We start from the raw sequence: 21,635 nt of genomic DNA, 5'->3' as shown, positions 1-21,635 counted from the left end.
AATTTTCAATAGAGCTGAGGCCCAGAAGCTTAATGTTATCCTGATTTTTCCATTTCAAAACAAATATTGATGTGTGTTTAGAATCATTGTCCTCTTGGAGCACCCTGCTGTATTCAAGTTTCAACCATGTAGCTGTTGATTTGAGGCAAAGTTGAAAAATAAGTAGTCCTCTCCTCCATTATTCCATCCACTTTGTGCAATGTACCAGTATCACTGGAAGCAAAACAGCCCCAGAGCATGATGCTACCACCACCATGATTCACATTTGGTACAGCTGCTGTTAAGCAGGTTTGAAAACATCACCTTTACTCCTCTGAACGTATTTCTTGTTACTGTGGCCAAATAGTCCAATCTTGGTCTCGTCTGACCATGAAAAAAACTTTTCTCCAGAAGGCATTTGGCTTTTCCACGTGGGCAGCTCCAAATTTTAGGTCAAACTTGAACGTGTCGATTTTTGGATGTAGATGTAAAACTTGACTGTAGTTGTTTAGAAATTATTCCAAGACATATTCCCAATTTGTGCAAACCTACATTTCTCCTTTTTAGATATTCACTGAGTTCTTTGAACTTTTTAATTGTCCTGAGTATTGGTCCACCCAGTGAGTGCTGTCAAATAAATCTCCAAAAGTCCAGATGAACAGAATCAACTTTTGGAGATTTACTTACCTGGATGATTGAGCATGCATCAAGATGTCAAATAAATCCGCTTTATGGTGGCAAACAGAAACTACCAGTTATTACTAGTATCATTAAAAGATTTGAGTGTATCTACATCATTGATCCTGTGTATACCATACTGTGTGTGGATTAGAGAAAATCCCAATTCCTGTTTTTAAGTTATTAAAGTCGTATGCTGTACAATCATTCCACCCTGGAAAAAGAAACAGCTCAAGAAATAACAAAAAGCCCCAAATTACCTTGACATTCATGACCACAATGAACGAAGCAAACTTCTGACTTCTCCTTCACTGTGATATAAATCCTCTAAGTTTTCTCTGCCCTCCCTGTTGTCTCTGCATCCAACTGCCGCTTTGCCTCATTTACTGGTGAAAAATTCTCAGTTCCAACTGAGCTGCCCCATTGAATGAGCATTTGTTCAATGGCACAATGACAACACCACCTGTTTGAAAGAGCACCAAAGCAGTCTTGACAGTCATGTCTCTAACATAACCGCTGATGCCGTGACATTTTTTCCACAGGTTGGGAGCACCTTGGCTCTTTGTTGTTCTTTTTTGACTTTTCAAATCCTCCTTATCCCATTTAAAGGTTGTAATTTTGCCTTCACCTGCATCCATCTGGTAATAATCATGAAGAAAAATAAGATAAACAAAGAAAACGAGATAAATGCAGTGTAACACTACAGAATGGATCGTTGTTATCTATCCATTTGAATTGCACTAGTCTGGTTTTATTTCAGAGTCCCTGGGCTCCTGCAGGCTCATTTATAGGCGCACTACTTTCTCCTTTTTCCGCCCCTTTTCACACACCTCATATGAAGCTCCGATACCAGACAGGTGAGCTGAAATAATATGAATCCAGCTGGAAACAACACATTATGCTGCTGTAAGTGTAACAATAGCTTCCGAACACCGAGCCAACTTCCTTCTGGTTCGTACACCGTGCATAGTAGCACCTCTCTGGCTGAAGTGAACATGAACGGAAGAAGGAAAGAAGCCGAAGCACATTCTCACCTGAGCCTTTCAGTCATGTCACATCACTAACCCACAGTTTGAAGTTCAGCTTTAAAAAAAAGAAACACCCAAAGAAAAACTGCTGCTGTAGCATTACCTCCAAGTGCTGCTGCTTCGCTTTTATCCTTGCTTCCTGCTGCTGATGTCCACAGCAAAGTCCAAGCACACCTTTTTTTTTTTCATGCAAATCTATTTCATTTAAATGTTTCACGGCAAACCGCGTCGTTATGTTCCAGGTCCAACCTGCAGGATAAACGAAATAATAACCCCCCCAAAAAAGGCTTTTGTTTATTCTTACTTTTGTTTTGTCTGCAGACAATAATCTGGGATAGATCTGCATGTAAACTGTGTCATTACCACGAGTTTATAATGTGAATATTTTACTTTGTACTGAGTTATGCTGATTCTGTAATATCCAAGCACAAGGTCGTGAGTTCCTTATTAACATTCTTACACTTCTTTTGATGGACAATTGTTTATTTCTTTAGTTCAAAGGACTAAGTGTGGCGTCTCTTTCTACTGCACACAAGCTAAAGACACAGCTCAACATCAAAGTATTTGCTAGGTTGTTAGCTTTTTCCCCCACTTATGACTGATCAACAATCCAGATACTGGATCACTTCATACCTTAAAAAAAAAAAAAGATACTCAGACTTTAGTGACGATCTCTTTTATTAGTAGTCAAAAGAGGCTACAGTATGTTAGCATCACCAGCAGTGATATGTTTCCATGCTGCATTCAGATTAGAGCATCGCAGATGAATGTTTTAAGGACAGTTTGAGATTAGAAAAAGAGGAAAGGCCACAGATTGGTCGAGTCAGCTCCAATTTTACATGCCAGTCTAGTCAAAATGGCTGTTTCTCCTTTGTCACTGACTGAATGAAATGAAAACAGTTGATCCCAGATAACAGAAGCGCAGATTATATCTGCCAGTTCATGTTATATATGAATTGTACGGCTATCCAAGCAGAGTAAAGCCGAACCCTATGCCCTAAACATGAAACCCTCAAAGCAGTAATGTGAGTGTGCGAGTATAACATGGATCAAAATGGTATAAACAGGAACCTTAAAGCCAGAATAGGTTTTCTATTATTGTGGCCTAGGGTCTGTCTGATCTGTTGTGTTCCAGGCTCCCATCTAACAGAGGAGACAAGAGCGACCTGTCATATAATGGATTTACTTGATTTAGTCGAAATATAATACGTTTTTAAAAAGTGTAATAAGGCATATAGTGCATTGCGTTGACTTCTTGGGTGGCTGCTCCTCTCACTTGCTGGCTTTTCCTGTGAACTGTGAATAGTTCCCTAAGGTAAAGGCTGGAGAAACTGGGCTTAAGGATGGCGTGCATGGAGGAGTTAAAACGTGTAGCCCTCACACATTTAACACAAGCACAACTCAAAGGTTTGTGAGCATGGACGCTGGGATTGAGCCAAAGGTGTCATTTTTATGTGTACACTTCAAACTGAAAGTGCCAATGCTACAAAAGGAAAATCATTAAGGAGTGTAGAAACTATGCTGTAGAGCTCTGCAATGTAGAAATACTGACTGATTGGAAAGTTTGAGTGAGTTTTAGATGAAAGACAAGTTGAAAGCTAAAGTTTTCAGCGCCTACCACACATTTTCCATCAGAGAAACGCTACTGAAGTAAGGTCACTTTGAGTTTATGTGGTCCAAGAAAGCTTTGGCTTCACTAATGTGCCCTACAGCCAAACTCTTTCCAAAGTTTACCTCTTTGATCAAACAAAACTAAACAGGGTCACATTTAGGCACTAACAGGCTCCACAATCACACCTCTGCCTCTGAGACTGGGAGACCCTGATGCTGTGCTGCACGTGGCCTCCAGATGCCACTCTGCTGCTCTGAGCCCCACAGGCCTGTCTCCTCTCTCTTCGCCAAACGTAAAAATGCTGCAGGTAGAAATCTGCTCAGTCGTCTTCTTTCTCAGCCACTTTCCTAGCCTCGGTATCTGGCTTTCTGTCAGCGGAGTTGGATTCAGCTCCTCCTCCTGCAGCACGGTTGCGGCTTCTTGCACCTGGCTGGTACAGCTGAATAGCAGGCCGGTCCTGATACAGACAAAGAACAGGCTCAGAAACACAACTGGATGAAATCGTGTGATGATTTAAGACCTACGGGCAGTTACCTTATTCCGTAGCCGCTCTCTTTTCCCACCGTCCTCCTTCTTGTTGTCCTTAGCAGGCTTCTCTGGCTTCTCAGTGTGTGGGGAGTCTGGCATGTTTTCACCCTTCTTCTTCTCCAAGGGTTTATCTTTTTTAACCTCCTCCTCCCGCTTCTTGAAGGAGTTATCTCCATCCTGATGTTCCCTTCTTCTCCGACGTTCCTCATCCTGTCGCTTGAAGCGTTCCCTCTCTTTCTGCCGACGCTCCTTCTCGCGCTCTCGGTCTCTGTCTCGATCCGTGTCACGCTCCCTAAACTCCTTCCGCCCATCTTCGTCCCCTCTGTGGGAAAAGCACAAGCTTGACTGAACCTATAAGGGACCATTTTCATTATATGAAAGTAAGTATTGAGCCACCTCTTAATTAAAATCAAGTAGCAATCCATGTAGTCTGCCTTTACAAACATTTATTTAAAAAAAACAAACAAACAAACAAACAACCAACACACATAACAACAACAGTCTTCCTGTGGAACTCCTACATTTTCCACAATCAACTGTAAGCAGTGCTATTGCAGAGTGGAAGTATTAAATAACCACATCAACTCAACCACAAAGAGAGATCAGGTGAAGTCAGAGAGAGCTGAGGCTAGTAGAGTGTCAACAATGTTTTGTTGGCTCAATACCCACAGAGCTCAAACCTCCTCTGGCATTAACATCATTCCGGTATTAAATATAATGGGGTCAACCTAAAATAGCTTGTTCACTTGAGGGTTGAAGGTTAATGTATTTGGACAATTAAAAGAAGAGTGATGAACTAACTTCCTTCCTCGATCCTCCTTGTGCTCGATGTTCTGACGTCTCTTATGATCAGAACCTCCCAAAGATCTGTCCTCTTTATTTGGCTTCTCTGGCTTCTTGGACTTCTCTTTTGGCTTCTCCGGGTTGCCTTCATCTCCTCTCTCTGGCTTCTTCAGGAGCTACAACAGAAAAAGTAAACACGCATCAAGTACTGAAGGTTGGACACAGTTTTGAGCTTATTCTTTCAACTACTGCACACACACACCTTTATCTTTGGCTCGTCTTTAGCTTGGTCTTTGTCCTTCTCCAGCGGTTTCTCGAGCTTCTTCATCTTCTCTGCCTCTTTGCGTTTCCTCCTCTCCTCCTCCCTCCACTTACGACGCTCCTCATCGCGCAGACGTTTGCGCTCGAGTTCCCTCCTCCTTCGCTCTTCTTTCTTCTCCTCCCTGAGTCTCTGAAGAACATTAAAACAAAATGTGTGAGGCCAGCCTTCAGCAATGTATACACATCTCGACCTGAACTTATTTACCTGTTTATTCTTCAGGAAGTCCAGCAGAGGAGTTGTTTTTTTAGCTTGAACAAAGGAAATGATAAAAATTATTCATTCTGCAGTGCGTTTGTTTGAAAACTATCAGTATTTGACTGCGAAACATACCAACGAGTTCCTTTGATTTAGCCTCAATCTCCTCCAACAGGATCTCAGGTGTAGACGTTAGCTTCTCGTCGTCCCCGTTGTAATATTCAAGGAACCTTTTGTAATCTGGATCTTAAAGTCAAATGAAACACAAATAAACACATTAATGATTATAGCAAGACTACTTTTTCTGTATCTTTATATGTGTTCCTAAATTGCACTTAAAGTGGACCTATAATGCTTTTCCTTATTTTCTGACATGCTGTTTTACAGTAGATGAATTGTATTTATCAAGGGGTGAATATATTTACCTTCGACAATTGTTCCACACTTTGCATCCTTTTTTTTACTTCTTTTCTTGGCAGTTTTTTGAAAAGGTGAAAACTCCACAATGGCAGGATACTCCTGACCTGTTCGTAAACATCATGTGGAAAAAGATGAAACTTCGGGTCCTTCCTACGGAAATCTTTAAATCAGTTTAGTAACTTCTTCCCTATATATATATATATATATATATATATATATATATATATATATATATATATATATATATATATATATATATAATAAGCTCCCAGGCCTCTGGTAGAGGACCCGAGCTTGAAGGATAAACCGCCCGCATGGGCGTGCTGGGTGTTGTTACCTCTGCTGTCAATGAATACATATCCATCAAAGCGATCTCTGAAGAGGACTATATCCTCTTGGTTTCTGAAGTTGATATAAGCCCTTGCAAAGAGGTGAGGGTAAAGGCTGAAAGAGGAAAACACATGTGTCACACATATACGAGTATATTTATCTTTTGTTAACAGTGAGGGAATCTTTACAGATAAACTCACCTCGTGTCGTTAGAGAAGAACTCCAAATAGTCCACCTCTGGGAGCGGTTGCAGTTGCTCCTCCAGCTCCTCTTTGGTGAGACTTGGTGGTAGTCGTCTGATCACAATCTATTTTTTTTTTTTAATCATAGGTGAAGTTATTGTCCGGAGAACAAAGTTGGGGCTGATAAACAGATTTCTTAAGTTCACGCGCACTGTATCATTATACACGTGAAAGATGATAAAACACTACAACATAAAAATATTGCAATTTTATCAACCTGGCGGTTTATAGCAACATGAGCTAACGCAGCTAGCAAGTTTTACCTTTGTCATGGCCTCCTTCTTTTCCTTGGACTTCTCCGTCTTTTCTCCATCTTCACACTTTATCTCCACCCTTTTCTCCTTCGGTCGATTGTTTTCTTTGTCTTCCTTCATTGCGGCAAACTTTACTTAATCCGGGACTTGGGTCTCATCTCATTCAGCTGACTTGTTTACCTTTCAGCGAGTTAGCCTCTGCTAGTGAACGAAGTAACTAGAACTTCCTCACTGACGGTTAGCGCTGCGCTTCAGTATCAGCGCCGGAGTGGGGCGCTGCACATGAACTCAATTGTGCCTAGGCAATTAATTTAATAACTAAAATATATTTTGTGTTGTTTTATTTACATTCTTAATTAGTTTGTCCCTGAAAGGAATTATTCGGAAAGGTTAGTTAATGATGTTAGAAAGAAATAATGCTAGCATGAGCCAAAAAGAGCTTCCGCCTTTCAGATACACTTCAATTTAAAAGCTCACACGGTTGAGTTCGTGGGTTTTTTGTTTGTTTGTTTTAACAACGTCGTGTTTGGGGATTTCTAGACAAAAAAAAAACAAAAAAAAAAAAAAACAAACGAACGAAAGGAAATTAAATAAATCAGGATTTTTTTAAAAAGAGTGCATAATTAAAAATTTCGTGCTTTTAAGTCGATTTTTTTTTGGGGCGGGGGGGGAGACAGACTAACTCTAAACTAAAATTTTTGAGATAAAGAAATAGCGAAACGTTGACCTATAAATAGCTAAACAAACATTTGTACGTTTTTTTTTCCAATGACAAGTGTCCATAAAAACAATTAACATATAATTTGAATTATTATAGAATTTTTACCACTATTTTTCCTCCCAACATATCCATGTCCGATCGGTTTCGTCTTTTGACAGTAAAAGGATAATTTAATCAAGTAATCATCGATTTAAATTTACGATCAAAATGAATTGTTGAATTGAAGTATTTTATCTTGAAATTCTTCAACAGGAAGTTATTGTCTTGTCCTGGAAGAGGAACGTAGGTCGTGCTGACGGTCGACATTTTGCTACTTTCTGGGATAAATAAACAGCGTTAGGTAGGTTTGGGGCAACTTTGTTGTCCTCGAAGTTGCTCTTTGTCCCCTGACAGTTAGACGCTGTAATCATGTGGTATGAAATTCTGCCCGGACTCGGCATCATGACCGTGTGTCTGATCATCCCCGGTGTCGCCACCGCGCAGATCCACAAGTTCACTAACGGAGGAAAGGTGAGGACGCAGGCGCTGCCAGCAGGTTCTCGTGTTGTGTACCAGACTGCTGGATTATAAAGAGTGTGTTTTTCCCCCGCAGGAGAAAAGGATTGCTCGGGTTCCGTGGCAGTGGTATCTCATGGACAGAGACAAGCGAGTGTCAGGAACCGGACGCTACTTTGACTCCAAGGTTAGCTTCCCTCTGCCCATAATAAGTAATGCTAATGAATAGCAAAGTGTCCAACTTACAGCCTTCCCCTGAGACTACAACTGCATATAAATATAAAAATCGCTTAAACTACCCGACAGTAGTGTGCACAGTTTCATAAAAAACAGTATGTGCAAATACGGTGCACTTTCAAAACCCTAGGTTTGTTTCAGTTAGTCGTTTCATGGAGGCACTCTTGGTAGCACATTTGCAGGATCTGGGGTGCATCTATACATAGGTGCGTTTTCAAATGGCTATAACTTCATCACAGAAATAATTTTTATCCAATTGTCTCCTATAATGATACTTTAACCTAAACTATATAATTATGCAAACTGATCATCCCATATGCTCTCTGCTAAATAACCAGATGCCATACTATAGCCTCATATAGTACCACACGGTGGTCTTCTTTGTTCTCGGTCATCAGGTATCACCAAAATCCATCAACTTTGTAAAATACTGAGGATTTACAGGCAGCGATGGGGGTGTTAGTCATGTGTAGAGCATAAAAGGAGACTTAAAAAGTCCACAAAATGAGTTATTAGCTTAAATGAACACAATGGCTGCTCATGTATAACTACGTTTAATCCTTATTTGTTTCTCTTTTTCTCACCAGGGACTTGAGAACATCCACTGACGAGGAACCTGGAGAGACCCGGGAGAAGAAAGTTCTTTGTTGTACATTAAAAGATTATATTTAACATTCAGTTGTTTGTGTTTTTCAGTCTTTTAAGATGGGTGATTAAACTCTTCCACACACTGGGAATCTTGTGAGGCTTCTTATATTGATTTCTACCAGTAACAGAAGGAGGAGTGCAGTTACTATTATTTATTTATTTTTTTATATCTGCTTAAATGTTGACAGGTTTACTGGACTTGAGATGTATAACAGTACCTGCTGTTATCATTTAGCTGTAATACAATTCCTGCAGCATCACATTAACTGTAACTAACTTTATTGTTCTGAGTGGCTTCAACAAATAACTGTTAAACAAAACAAAAAGACGTGATCTTAATCCATACATTTTTTTCAATACAGTTCAATTATGTCTTTCAGTTTTTTACAAATATGTTTTTTAAAAAAAACTTATATTACTGTCCTCCTTGTGCTTACAAAAATGTTCATATAAACAAGCAATAATGAAACGCTGTGGGAAAAAAATCCCCTGTAAGAAAAAAAATACAATAATTCTGTATTAGCAATTTTTAGAAATTGCACAAGTGAAAAACATCTTAGAAGTCACAAGACTTTCAACTCGTAAATAAATAAAGGTTTTAAAAAACAGATGAAGTAAATGTACATTGACCACTGATGTACTATAATGACGTTAAAGAAGCTGAAACAATTGCATTCGCTGTGGCATTGTTTTGATAAGCTTCTGCAATGTCACAAGATTTATTTCCATCCAGTTTTGCATTCATTTTTCACCAAGAACTTGCATTGATGATGGTAGATTGTGACTGCTGCGCTAACCCTTCTCCAGCACATCCCAAAGATTCTCAAGGAGGTTAAGGTTTGGAGTGGCCAATCCATGTGTGAAAATGATGTCTCATGCTCCCAGAACCACTAATTCACAATTCAAGCCAGATGAATCCCGGCATTGTCATCTTGGAATATCCCCGTGCCATCAGGGAAGAAAAAAACCACTGATGGAATATCCTGGTCATTCAGTATAGTCAGCTGACCTCATTCTTGGAGAACATACTGCTGCTGTATGACCAACCGAAGCAACCCCAGACCAAACACTGCCCCCACAGGCTTGTACAGTAGGCACTAGGCATGATGGGTGCATCACTTCATCTGCCTCTCTTCTCACCCTGACGGACCCATCACTCTGGAACAGGATAAATCTGGACTCATCAGACCATGTGACCTTCTTCCTTTGCTCCAGAGTCCAATCTTTATGCTCCCTCGCAAATTGAAACCCTTTTTTCCAGTTTGCCTGACTAGTGGCTTTCTTATGGCTACACAGCTGTTCAGTCCCAATCCCTTGAGTTCTCTTCGCATTGTGCGTGTGGAAATGCTATTAAACATAGCCCTGAGTTCTACTGTTGTTTTTCTTTGATTTGATTTCATCAAACGTTTAAACGTTTAAGTGATTTTTTTTTTTGGCCCGGCAGTATATATCTGATACATATTTTGAAATGAAAAAGAAAATGCTTGGAACAAAGAAGCAGACTTTTGCTTTAGACTGTGGTCTTGGAGTGGCTGTAAAATTGATTTGGCTGTACTTTACAACACAGCTCAAACTTTTTTTTTTTAAGTACTGAAATTTTCACGTGGTTCCTTTCTGTTCTTAAGAAGCTATTTGCTCAGATATTTGCTCAAAAATACTGGCAAATGTTTATTTTAAATATTCAGAGTTTGAAGGTAACATTGTTGCCAAGCTTTCTTAAATATGCTACAATTAACTCTTCACAAAAAAAAAAAGATCAGTTACTTAGTTTTAAAAGAAAAAGGCCTTATTTAAGTGGTTCACTCAGTCTGAGGACCTCCTGCACTTTAAAAAACAATAATACTACAAACTGCTCTTTTTTTCCTAAATTGTTTTCTACTCTTGATGCATTTATCACTTATAGTAGAACTCCCGGCAAAAACAGAAAGAAATATTAAAATGGCAACAAGATATGATAGTGAAAATTTATTTAACATTCTTGTTGGGAGCATTTGAAAAGATTTACAAGAGATGGATAGAAAAGGGAAGGAGAATACAACTGAAAACTTCTCAGACACAATTTTTACAGTTAAAACACTTCTGCACTGTACACTCAGTTCAAACTGAGAGGAAAAAAAAAGCTTTACACCTCAGGTCACCAAACAAAGAGTAAAGGTTCCAATAACAGGAGACAAACTGGTCGTTCACTTCTCCTCCTTGCCTTTGGTTTTCCTGTACACCATCTCCCTGAAGCTCGACAGGATCTTGCTCTCTCTCTTTCTCCTCTCCTCCTGGTTGAACGATGCCAGGGCTCGCTTTTCGTCTGCGCTGTAGATCTGGTTTTCCTTTCTCAGACGCACGGCCTCCATACGACGATGTCTGCGGGGCGAAAAATTTGTCAGTATTACAGGAAGAAAAGCTGAACACGCTTCTGGATCTGCTCAACTCAACCCAGCCTAGAGCACAAGCTAAAGCAAATGTTACAATGTGCAGAGATTAGTAAAGAAATTAAACAACATTTAAAGCAATCAGCTCTTTTTCCCCTCGGGGAAAAACAAGTATGTTTCTGTAAAAGATAAGATGTAATGCAGATCGTGGAATATCTGTTGATAGAAAAACCTGATCGTTCAGTATATTCAGGCAGTCAGCTGACCTAATTTTTCATGAAAAATTTCCATTTTCTAAACATTACGTACCTGCTGCCACTCATGACGTAACCAGACTTCTCGAAGTTTGCGATCTCATCGCTGGTGAGACCGATCTCTCCTCTTCTTGGGATACGTTTGCCAGCTTTCACGTACTCTGCCATGGCAGCACCTTCACCTGGCAACAGGGCGTGACCGAAACTGGAGGAAGGAGGAAAAAAAAGAAAAAGAAGCTTTTATCAAAAATTCTGCCAAATGATTTAGACAAGTTGTGTGGTGGAAATGTTTAACAGAGTCTGTCTTATTTTGTCACATCTGATAAACTGAATCACGGTGATTTCTATTTTTTTTATAGCCTAAATAAAACTGAAAGACCCAATCAATTATCAGCAATCTTCAATAAAGTCAACTCTACTATCACTTTTTAAAAAAAAATCCCAGTCTTCAAGCTCACCGTTTAGCAAGCAAGTTTGAAAATACGTAACCTCTGTTATTTTTTCTGTTTTCAGACATTTAATCAGTTTTCTGTACTGTGCTGTACAGGTACACTCCACTGTAAACAGCAGTTGTGTTTGGGAATTCAACACAAACTACATTAGGGTTAGATGCTTTTCTCTTTAAGTTTGTTAATGCAGGAATTAACCCCGAACAGTGACTCACTCCAAAGGTCGATCGTTCTGAGACATGTGAGTGAGAGGAGCTTCGGGGCCGACCACATGCTCATCCATGGAGGTTTTCTCCACCCACATCACCCCATTGGGATCTTCCTCCTCTTCGTCCTCTGAGGCCTCGCTGCTGGAGTCGCTGCTGGACTCCTTCCGGCTTTTCTTCGCCTTCTTCTTCTTGGACTTCTTAGACCTGACGGGAAACAGGATGCTTGGTTAGTCAAATGGGCTGTTACCACGTCAACAGAGCTGATGCACAGCTTCGTATCAGAACTTACTTTTTGCTCTTCTTTTTCTTTTTCTTCTTCTTTATTTCTTCCTCTGAAACACAAAAACAAGACAGTTAAACTGATGAATCTGATTAGAGAAAAAACAAAACAAAAAAAGGGTGCTTTTCGTTCATCTTACCATCCGAATCTGATTCAAGCTCACTGTCCTCTGAGTGCTTTTTGTTCTTTCTCTTCTTGGACTTCTTCTTCTTTTTCTTTTTCTTCTTCTTCTCTTCTGATAATAACAGACAGAATGGGTTTGTTATAAATTCACAGAAAATGTTGGATTGCTGTAATTTATGTGTGTCCACACTCTGTGTACCTTCTGTGCTTGATTCTGAACTGCTGTTTTTCTCGTCTTCTTCAACTGGTGTGAACTCATCGGAGCTGATGGAGGTGAAAAAAAATACAGAAAAGAATTTTTGATACCTGAAAATAAGACAGAACAACGCCTGATGTCTCTGCCAGGGCGCCAACAGGTATGACACATCAAGACCTTTTAAATAACTGCTTAAATAAAATTTAACAGGAAAAGTAAGATTTAAAAGGTGGAAAAATTGGTTAAAACAAAGTCATTGCGAAACAGAAACTCTTACGGTGATGAGACTAAAAACATCTAAGACCAAGACACACAGAATTTAAGACAGTTTTAATTAAAAAAAATCTTTTACAAATAAATGCAGTTTTAAAGACATGTGTCTCCACAAACCCAACACAAAATTAACAGTATGTTCCTCACTTACTCTGGCTCTTTCACTCTGGGTGAATATCCCCAAACTTCAGGACAACCCAGCTCACCGATCCTCTCCCTCTCCTGCAGGCGCCTAAAACACAAGTTTGCAAAAACGTGTTTTTAACTGAAATGTCAAACTACACTTAGATTAGCAGCAAATCAAAAGAGGACGGCTTCCATCCGTTTGGTTTTTGGTAACAGATGCATTGACGAGCCCTCCACCTCCAGAGGACTGTTCATCTGAAGTGGTGGCACGTCATAAAATGCACCAATAGGCTCGTGTACCTGAGGACTGATTTGTATTATGGGAATTGCAGGGTTCAGGCTTTGATAGCTTTTCACAGTGATGTTAGACTTTTCATACCTGGCGATAAAAGCCTCTTGTCTCTGCCGCTGAGCGTCGTCCCTCTGCTGCTCGTAGTAATAATCATCTTTGAGGCCGCCGTGTTTTCCCGGAGGCTCGGACCAGTGGTTGCTGTGGTTGTGGCTGCTGTTGTTGTTGTTGTTATGGCGCTCTCTGGATCGGGACCTTGATCTTGATCTGGATCTGGACCTGGAGCGGCTACGATGAGGACTTCCTATGCGGATCCGTCTAATGTTTCTGGCCTCTTTGAATCGACGCTCCCGTTCCTCTCGCTCCCTCTCACGGTTGCGTGGCTTAGGAAGTTTGGGTCCGAAGCTGTCCGGAGACAAGCTACGGTCGCGGCTGTCGCTGCGATGGCGACTGCCGCTGCGATGGCGACTGCGGGAGCGGGTCCGAGGTCTACGGGCCCGAGGACTGCGTGGCTCCCCGCCGCCGTCAGAACTCGATCGATCCGACAGAGGCATGCCCTCTGACCGTGAGAGACTCACTACAGGACGGGGTAAAAAGTAATTAAGTAATTAGTATCTAAGTAATCAGTATCTAAGAGGAGATTTAAAAGATGTCGCACACAGTTTATCTTCTTCTCCCTACGCAGAAAGCGTTTAATAACAGGAAGTACTGGTTGGTCCGTCCCAAAAAAGAATCCGACGTCAGATGTCATAGAGAACAGTTCCCAACATATTGATATAACACAATTTTCTTGCATTAAAATAATGTAAAAAAGAAAAAATCCTCAAAACTTGCATAATTACTAGCAATATGTATGGAATAAGTCCCAGTAAAACCAGTCAGATTAATTTAGGATATTTATCTATGTTTCTTTGGCTTATACTTTCTTTAAGTTTTTTTTGAATAGTTTTATAGGGAAATATTCCTGCATGTATACTTGTAGACAGTTTATGTGCATGTCAGTATTTTCAGATGACAAAACTGAGAAGGAAAGCATAACTAATTTAATTTGTGTATACTGTGTACTCTTGATAAATATGTATTGTGAAAAACGAAATACGGTATGAATTATACTGAAGTGTATAATATAATCACTATGTAAAGAAAAAAAATAGGCTGTTCTTAATTTTTTTTATTCTAAATTCATAGCAACAGTAACAACTATAAAAAATATATAATTTCTTAGGTGGTTTTGATATCTTTTTTATTTTTTTCCAAATGTTAAGCTGGAGTTTACTTTTTATTACTTTCTGTTTTAGCTTTAGATTAATTAATCACTAATATGAGGGGAGATTTGTCAGGGGCAGATTTAATCATTTTAGAGTAGGCATTACAATTTAAACATTTAACCAAAGAATAAAAATAGAAATTTCCAAAATGTTTGAAAATTTTTCTTTGTACATTTTTTTTTAAAATTCAGTAATAATTCTGTTTTAGTTAGCCTATTTTTCACAGGTAAACATGGGATGAATAAACAAAAAATCATTAATTTTATATCAGGTCAAAAAAAAAAATATTGATTTATTTTATTTTGCATTTACAAGGTCGGGCGGGGGGTGGGACGCGGGGTAGTCCGAGAGTTTTGTGGCTGTGAAAAACTGTGAAAAACCCAACTTCCGGTTTTTCGCAACGCGCTCACGCGCCACCGGAACTACCGAGGTTTAACCGACCAACACACGGTCGTGTCTCCTACTGCTCAACTCAACATCTCTGGAAACTGGACTGCGTGTTCACTAAATTTGAGTCTTTTTAGCAGCAAAGAAACAGAGCAGCTCGGCACGTCGAGATGTCGCTCTCTATAGTTCAAGTTAAAAGAAAACAGGAACCCGTGAGCAAGCCCGTGGAGGAGAAATGCGCAAAGGAGTACTTTTTCACGGAACTGGAAACCACTGCTACATGTCTGATCTGCAAGCAGAAGGTTTTATTCAAGGAGTTCAATATGAAGAGGCACTACGACGCAAAACACGCGGAAAAGTATAACCCATACCAGGGCCAGAAGAGGAAGATGATGTACGATCAACTTCAGAGAGAGTTCAACGGCCTTTCACCGCCGGCTTCCAGCCTAAAAAGAGAGGATGAATTCAAACGCTATTCTGCAGGTACTTATTCAATTGACCGTTTATTCACCCGTGACCGTTGTGAGCTTTTATTTTGAAGGCGAGACTTGTGAACCGGCAGTTATCGCGCTGCTAACCGGCGTGCAAAAAGTAAACAGTTTCCAGTTGAAATAACCTCAGAACTGAGCTTTATTTGTATTTATATGAAGCTAGGACGATGTTTTTAAATGTACTTTAAAGCCACATAGTTTGCATTTGAATGCTTATAATCGCTTACGACTGCGACTCCTGGTGGCTGAGAATGAAAAGTGAGGCTCTCTGTTGTTGTTAGCCATTGTTTGTCGTTCATTAACATATCCGCCGGCTGCCACCCTGCTCACTCCTGACAAAATCATCAAGGTTTGCAGGTAAACCTCATCAATTTAACGCTGCTGTTAGAGAGGATTTCGATTTGGCCTCTATTCTACTAGAGGCATGCTAATAGTATGCTAAACAGCGGGCCGCGATTCATTAAGGAGGAAACGGTGCTACCTTTGTTAGCAATAGATGTCTTAAAAGCTTCAGTAGAGATAATAATTGCGCTCTCAGTGTTGCATTAATACCCCCTTAATGTCTTTTTAATATGTTCTTCAATCTGCCTTGGTGTCACAAGAGGCTAAAAATGTCCCGCAAATTAACGTTTACCTAGCGCCAGCTAAGGGACGGTTTTGTTTTTGTTGCCAGGCTAACGTAATTAGCATGTCTGACATTGTGTGCACAGAAACGGAATTATGCTGTCCAAGGTTATAATTAACAAAAACTAAACTAAAAACATACAGATGATCACTTTAGGTTTAGTCTTTGCTAAGGAGAAGATGTTCACTTGCCTGTGACTGAAATTATAATACATGATCTAAACTGCCAAAATGTATATCTCCTATAATACAGTGAGTAAAAAAGACACAAACGTAACACTGAAACCGATAATAGCTAAACTAAAAAACCCACCCTGGATACCAAGAACTATATTAAGATATTTTTTTATGTGCATAAATAAATCCACTAACAAAAATATAGGAGGCCAAGCTGGAGGTGGCAGAGTGGAAGATTTTGCCATAATTAGAAATTAGTATGTCAGAGGGACTTGTGCATAGGAAGGTTAGTGGATATACTGGACAAAGACTGCTGGATGTGGAGCTGCCAGGCAGGAGGATAAGAGGAAGACCACAGAAGATTCATTAATGTAGTACAGGAAGATGCAAGGATACAGTAAGAGTGGGTCATAGTGACCTCAAATGGAATCAGCAAAAAGAACAAGATGCCTTTAGTTTGTAATATTTGGAAGACATTGTAGTAGCAGTGTAAAGTGTTAGCTTAAACATTAGTTTTTCAACTATACTCTTTTATATTATACAGTGTCCCATTGAACCACTTTCTCTCCTTTTTCCATTATTCAGTTTATCAAGCAATAAACAATTTATTATTATTTTTATTATTATTAGTTGAAACAGTCGCCTGCAGATGCTGAGTTAACAGACTGACCAATGAGTGAACTGTTTCTATCCAAAAAAAAGGGCCCTATAGCTCCTAGACCACCATGACTCTAGCTATACCAAAACATGAGCCATGATTCAGGCTGAACCTCCTCATGTATTGTTCTGGGTTGTTTTGATGTTCCTGTTAGAACTGGAAATGCAGGAAATGGCAAAACTGAATTTGAGCCAGCTCTTTTACTATCTGTTGACATAACTTGTGTAACTCACATTGCTCTGCATGGTGGCACGTTATAATTAAGACATGATATAATAATATGATAAGATCAACTTTATTAATCCCAAAATTTAGGAAGAAAACGGTAAGAAACCAGGAAAATAAAATAAAAACCGACCAAATATAGTTGCTTATTAAGTTAAAAATTACTCAAAATGTGAATATTCAATTTAAATCTAAAAATGAACCTGTACTTTGTTTATCTTAGTTTCATTTTTTTTAATGCCACTTAACTTTTATTTTTTAATTGTAGTTCTATTTCTTTAAATAAAAACTTTTTTGTGCATTTCCTTTTATTTAGTACTTAGTGATTGTTGACTCTATGAAATATGCTTTGGATATGAATAAATGTTACTTGCTTCACGTTGTTGTGCATTCACAGGTTTGATTATGATTTGCTTTTTCTCTGTAGACATGCCGAGTCTGAAGCTGATATCTGCGACCGACACACAGTACTCAGCAGCTGTGCTGAAGAACATGAATGAGCAGCGGAGCCACGGATTATTTTGCGATATCACCATCATTATACAGGACAGGAAGTTCAGAGCTCACAAAACTATCCTGTCTGCCTCAAGTACGTATTTCCACCAGCTGTTTACCGTGGCTGGGCAAGTGATTGAACTAAGCTTCATCAGGCCTGAGATCTTTGAGCAGATTCTCAACTATATTTACAGCTCTAAGATTGTCAGAGTCCGCTCTGACATGCTCGAAGAGCTCATCAATGCCGGGCAGATACTGGGAGTAAAGTTCATTGCAAACTTGGGTTCACCATTATCACAAGTTAAGGGCCTTCCTGGTTTGTCTAAGGAGGCAGAAAGCAAAAGTGACTCATCTACAGAGATGATGCCGATCATCACAGAGTCCTTCTCAATATCTGCGGAGGAGTTCAATCAGGTAAACAAGCCTGCGGATAACGAGGAGGACTCGGACAGCGACGTTCTGTTTGTCTCGAAAACAGATAGTCAGAACAAAGTGGTCGGCTGTGGTGAAGTCATTGATTTGGAGAAAATGGATTCAGAAAATGTCCCGTCAAGCCAAAATGTAGAATCAAATCATGCAGTTTCAGAATGCAAAGACAAAGCTACCACTCCCTCGAAACCATCTGCTTCAAATCCTCCCAGCATCAGCTGTCCTAAACCAATTTTAATAGACAGCAGCCCTCTACAGAGCCCGGACAGCAGCTCCAACAACTCGTCTTCCCCTGCCAGAGTTTACTCAGGAAGTGCTCCCACAACACCAGCCAGAACAAGCAGTTTGACCCCAGAGCCATCGAGTGCCTCTCAGCCCCCTGAAAACAGCGACATAATGGGAGTCCACAAGAAGCAAGTGTCTACTTCATCTCAGCAGGGGGACTTCAAAATAAGACTCTCTGATTTATCGGAAAGTTCGACACTTCAAACAAATGTTCCCAAATCTGCTATAACGGGTAAAAAGACAGTGACGCTCAGCACAGCCACGGAAATCGACTCTATTTCGTCAGGCTGCAAGGTGTATGCCAATATTGGAGAAAATACGTATGACATTGTCCCGGTGAAAGAAGATCCAGGCGAAGGAGGCTCCAAAGCCAATAAAGGGAAGAGAGCTTTTATGGCGACACCATTGAAGCCCTTCGAAAAAACACCCGTGTCACCCAAGGCAGGACCAAACAAGAAGAGGACCAAAACGGAGCTCGAGGACCACTACGAGCTCATCATGGATGGAAAGACTTTCTACGTGTGCATTGTCTGTAAGCGGCCCTACGTGTGTTTGCCAAGTCTGCGCCGTCACTTCAACACCCATTCGTGGGAAAAGAAGTACCCGTGTCGTTATTGCAACAAGGTGTTTGCCCTGGCCGAGTACAGAACTAAACATGAAATCCACCACACAGGAGAGAGGAGGTACCAGTGCTTGTTGTGCAATGAAATGTTTATAAACTACCAGTTACTCTCCGCTCACTGCAAGCAAGTTCACAATCAGGATCCTTGCGGGAGGAAGGAGAAAGACGACGGCGGCAACAACTTGTACCGCCTGCTTCCGTGTAAAACAGTGCAGATGAAGTCGTACTCGTGGACTACAGATGGGCCAGGGGTCCCAGTAATATCGGAGGACGGCAGCGTGCATCACATAACCTCAGTCGGCGAAGCAATGCACTCGTCCACCCAAAGCAGGATGTTGAACTGGGACGACATTTTCGTTGAGCCCGACGCTCACATGGCGCCTAACAGCCGTGCACAACCGGAGACAGCTATGAACACGCCTCCACAGGGTCCAGCAGAGTACTACTAAGCACAGCTGACACCACTCCTTTTATTATATGTGCCTTTTAGGTGCCCCTCTTTCTCCTCGGTTCCACATCAACAATATTTTTGCGCAATTCTCAATAGTTTCAGCTGTACAGTGCGGTCTCATTAGTCTGTCAGTTGAAATGAGTGGACTAATACTGTAGTGATAACACAGGTACTAGTTTGCTGGTGGCGCTCAGTTATATGGTGAACGATGTAATGGGACCGTACCTCTCATGTTCCTCTGCTTTTTTAAAATGGCCATGATCTTTTACATTAGGTGAGCACAGAAATGGACGCGGTTCAAACATGATAGAAATGAAGAGTTTTTATGAATGAAAAGGCAAAAAAAAAAAAAGAAATTGCTCTTCTTGGCTCAAACCTGTGCTCTGTATCTTTATTGCCCAGAATATTTCAGCTAAATGAGCTGAAGCACAAATGAAACGGCTGTTTTGTTTTTCAGTTTTATTTTTTCAACAGGCTGCATTCCCTTAATCGTGAAATGACATTAAACGGAGGCCTGTTTAATGAAATGGAAATGGGGTTACCTATTTAAAGTGATGTATGAAGCCTTATTGTGTGTATGTGCAGCCAGTTTTGGTTACATTACACATGAAATGATGAATTTTCAGGACCGATCATTCCCGTTTCTTTTTTAAATCTCATTCTGTGCGAGAGAATGTTGATTATGAATTTCATTATATTTGTATTTTGTCATCCTGGGTATGCAGTTATTTAATTTTTGTAGCAGCCTGGAAAAGAAACTTTCTGTCTGTTAAAGGGGACCTGTTAAGATTTTTGAAAATATACGGTTACAGCAGGGGATGCTCGTATTAAACAGGGTCGGTATGTAATCTAAGGATCTCATTCATTCATCGTTCACAGTCCAGTGGGTCTGTGTCTCACCAGTGGGGCTCTCCCCAATCTTAATATAGGAGGAGCTTAATCAGCTTGTTTCAGACTAAGGCCCAGTATAAGATATGTGAGTATATAAATAAGGATTATTTTGTATCGCGAGTCATGCAAAGCCACTGTAGCATGGAGCTGGAAATGAGCTTAATAGTTCCCCTTTAAATACATTGTTTATGTTTATTTTTATTTCTGTTACTTTGTCACTTCCCTTTATTTAAAATTGCAAAATCTGCCCAGCTACATATAGAAGGCTGGAGATTTCTCCTACACGTGTGACGATAGGATGGAAATAAACTGAGCTTTATTACAGTCAATAGCTGTAGCACTTAGCATTCAGGCAGAAAACTCTTTGTTATAACTTTTCCGCTCTGTTTTTCACTGTGTCAGAGGGTAGTGATTGGTTAGTACAAGTAGTACTAACAGGGGAAACTGTACTTTGTCATGTCATCGTGCAGGGTTTCTTTTTAATAAACAGATTAACATCAGTATGTGATGTGTGGTGTGTTTTTGTGCTTGCTACACTCCAGTTTGGGCTCTTGACAGCAGGTTAACATTTCTCATAGTTTAAATTGGTCACACTGCCAGTATAGAAACAGAACAGCGCCTGTTTATTTCTTGTTTGTGCTACTGCACATTTCTAGTTTGTAGCATGTATTCTACAGTGTTTTATGGATAAATCCTGTAGTTTTGCTCAAAAGGGAGTGTATTTACTTGTTGTTTTTGTACTGAAAGGTTAGCAGCTCAGCTGTGTGAGGACTTTGGCTTTAAATCTTGTTATAAAGGTTTATTTTCTTTTGGTTCACCTGTAAAAATGTTTTCTGGGGTGTGATTTAGCATTTTTATTCCAACAAAACCAGTGGGGAACATTTAAATTTACCACAGTCTTTTTTTTTTCTTTTTTTTTTAAACCATGAAGGTTTTGCTTGAGAAAGTAAACCCCATGTTTCATTAGCCCGTAGAACCATCTCTAACAGCAATAACTTGTTTTCGCTTTCTGTATGACTTTATCAGTCTCTCACATCGTGGAGGAATTTTACCCTTTTCTTCTTTATTGTTTCTTCACTTCATGGAGGTTTGCACACATTCACGACTCTCTTAAGGTTCCACGACAGCATTGAGGTCTGGACTTTGACTGGGCCATTGCCATTCAAATTTGCTGCTGTGCTTGGGATCATTGTCCAGCTGCATTCCCCAATTTGGGCTAAGCTCTAGCTGTCAGACAGATGGCCTTACATTAGAATACCACGCTGTACAGAGAAATTCATGGTTGATTCAATGACTGCAAGGTGCCCAGGTCCTGTGGCTGTAAGATGAGCTCAAGTCATCACTCCACCATCGGGCTTGACAGCTGTTATAAGGTCCTTGCACTGTCCTGGACTTTTAACATTTAGCATGCTAAATGAGGCCTGTCTGAGATGTAGCTCCGGGGTTTTTGCACTTTCTCTGAACATTGCATGCTCTGACCTTGGGGTAAATTTGCTGGGATGTCCACTCCTGGGGAGATTGTGGCGTTATGGTAACACTCATCTGAATGCTCCAGACCTGCAAGGTGCCAAAACCTCACCAGACTTGCTGATTAT

General features: G+C 40.2%; 4 protein-coding genes across 6 annotated transcripts; 2 read left to right on the top strand and 2 right to left on the bottom strand.

Moving 5' to 3' along the window:
• Positions 1-2,345: 2,345 nt before the first annotated feature.
• Positions 2,346-6,823, bottom strand: upf3b (UPF3B regulator of nonsense mediated mRNA decay). The gene is made up of 10 exons (XM_085433467.1): positions 6,381-6,823; positions 6,076-6,182; positions 5,883-5,989; positions 5,551-5,649; positions 5,261-5,371; positions 5,135-5,178; positions 4,871-5,059; positions 4,627-4,784; positions 3,832-4,147; positions 2,346-3,754 (listed from the first exon to the last, which is right to left on the bottom strand). Exons 1-10 carry the CDS (start codon positions 6,489-6,491, stop codon positions 3,617-3,619), a joined length of 1,380 nt encoding a protein of 459 aa, XP_085289593.1. The 5' UTR covers positions 6,492-6,823; the 3' UTR covers positions 2,346-3,616.
• Positions 6,824-7,344: 521 nt separating this feature from the next.
• On the top strand, positions 7,345-8,561 carry ndufa1 (NADH:ubiquinone oxidoreductase subunit A1). The gene is made up of 3 exons (XM_085433479.1): positions 7,345-7,602; positions 7,685-7,774; positions 8,412-8,561. The coding sequence occupies exons 1-3, from the start codon at positions 7,501-7,503 to the stop codon at positions 8,430-8,432; spliced, it is 213 nt and encodes a 70-aa protein (XP_085289605.1). The 5' UTR covers positions 7,345-7,500; the 3' UTR covers positions 8,433-8,561.
• Positions 8,562-10,422: 1,861 nt separating this feature from the next.
• nkap (NFKB activating protein) lies at positions 10,423-13,779 on the bottom strand. Its single transcript, XM_085433478.1, has 8 exons — positions 13,128-13,779; positions 12,774-12,854; positions 12,353-12,417; positions 12,170-12,265; positions 12,040-12,082; positions 11,757-11,954; positions 11,148-11,297; positions 10,423-10,830 (listed from the first exon to the last, which is right to left on the bottom strand). The coding sequence occupies exons 1-8, from the start codon at positions 13,589-13,591 to the stop codon at positions 10,656-10,658; spliced, it is 1,272 nt and encodes a 423-aa protein (XP_085289604.1). The 5' UTR covers positions 13,592-13,779; the 3' UTR covers positions 10,423-10,655.
• An 889-nt stretch (positions 13,780-14,668) lies between these two features.
• Positions 14,669-20,540, top strand: zbtb33 (zinc finger and BTB domain containing 33). Of its 3 annotated transcripts, none has more exons than XM_085433429.1 (2): positions 14,669-15,175; positions 17,295-20,540. In XM_085433429.1, the coding sequence occupies exons 1-2, from the start codon at positions 14,863-14,865 to the stop codon at positions 19,145-19,147; spliced, it is 2,166 nt and encodes a 721-aa protein (XP_085289555.1). In that variant the 5' UTR covers positions 14,669-14,862; the 3' UTR covers positions 19,148-20,540. The 3 variants fall into 3 exon arrangements, with proteins under 3 accessions (XP_085289555.1, XP_085289564.1, XP_085289574.1); XM_085433438.1 differs by lacking the exon at positions 14,669-15,175 and adding an exon at positions 15,261-15,441; XM_085433448.1 differs by lacking the exon at positions 14,669-15,175 and adding an exon at positions 15,262-15,540.
• The last annotated feature ends 1,095 nt before the right edge of the window (positions 20,541-21,635 follow it).

The sequence above is a fragment of the Copadichromis virginalis genome, linkage group LG2 (genome assembly GCF_057382275.1).
Source record: "Copadichromis virginalis isolate Kocher_CV1m ecotype Utaka linkage group LG2, C_Virginalis_male_GT1.1, whole genome shotgun sequence".
NCBI lineage: Eukaryota > Metazoa > Chordata > Actinopteri > Cichliformes > Cichlidae > Copadichromis > Copadichromis virginalis.
This window is presented reverse-complemented; position numbering and strand designations above follow the sequence as displayed.

What these genes read in the sequence shown, in the direction of transcription:
- upf3b (XM_085433467.1), bottom strand. Translation starts at nt 6,491, where the DNA reads ATGAAGGAAGACAAAGAAAACAATCGACCGAAGGAGAAAAGGGTGGAG. An exon ending in GTGTGGAACAATTGTCGAAG is followed by an intron (nt 5,372 to 5,550) that starts GTAAATATATTC and finishes TTTGACTTTAAG; the next exon opens with ATCCAGATTACAAAAGGTTC. An exon ending in TAAATCAAAGGAACTCGTTG is followed by an intron (nt 5,179 to 5,260) that starts GTATGTTTCGCA and finishes CCTTTGTTCAAG; the next exon opens with CTAAAAAAACAACTCCTCTG.
- nkap (XM_085433478.1), bottom strand. Translation starts at nt 13,591, where the DNA reads ATGCCTCTGTCGGATCGATCGAGTTCTGACGGCGGCGGGGAGCCACGC. An exon ending in TTCAGAATCAAGCACAGAAG is followed by an intron (nt 12,266 to 12,352) that starts GTACACAGAGTG and finishes TGTTATTATCAG; the next exon opens with AAGAGAAGAAGAAGAAAAAG. An exon ending in TACGTCATGAGTGGCAGCAG is followed by an intron (nt 10,831 to 11,147) that starts GTACGTAATGTT and finishes TTCGCCCCGCAG; the next exon opens with ACATCGTCGTATGGAGGCCG.
- ndufa1 (XM_085433479.1), top strand. Translation starts at nt 7,501, where the DNA reads ATGTGGTATGAAATTCTGCCCGGACTCGGCATCATGACCGTGTGTCTG. An exon ending in AGTTCACTAACGGAGGAAAG is followed by an intron (nt 7,603 to 7,684) that starts GTGAGGACGCAG and finishes TTTCCCCCGCAG; the next exon opens with GAGAAAAGGATTGCTCGGGT. An exon ending in GACGCTACTTTGACTCCAAG is followed by an intron (nt 7,775 to 8,411) that starts GTTAGCTTCCCT and finishes TTTTCTCACCAG; the next exon opens with GGACTTGAGAACATCCACTG.
- zbtb33 (XM_085433429.1), top strand. Translation starts at nt 14,863, where the DNA reads ATGTCGCTCTCTATAGTTCAAGTTAAAAGAAAACAGGAACCCGTGAGC. An exon ending in ATTCAAACGCTATTCTGCAG is followed by an intron (nt 15,176 to 17,294) that starts GTACTTATTCAA and finishes TTTTCTCTGTAG; the next exon opens with ACATGCCGAGTCTGAAGCTG.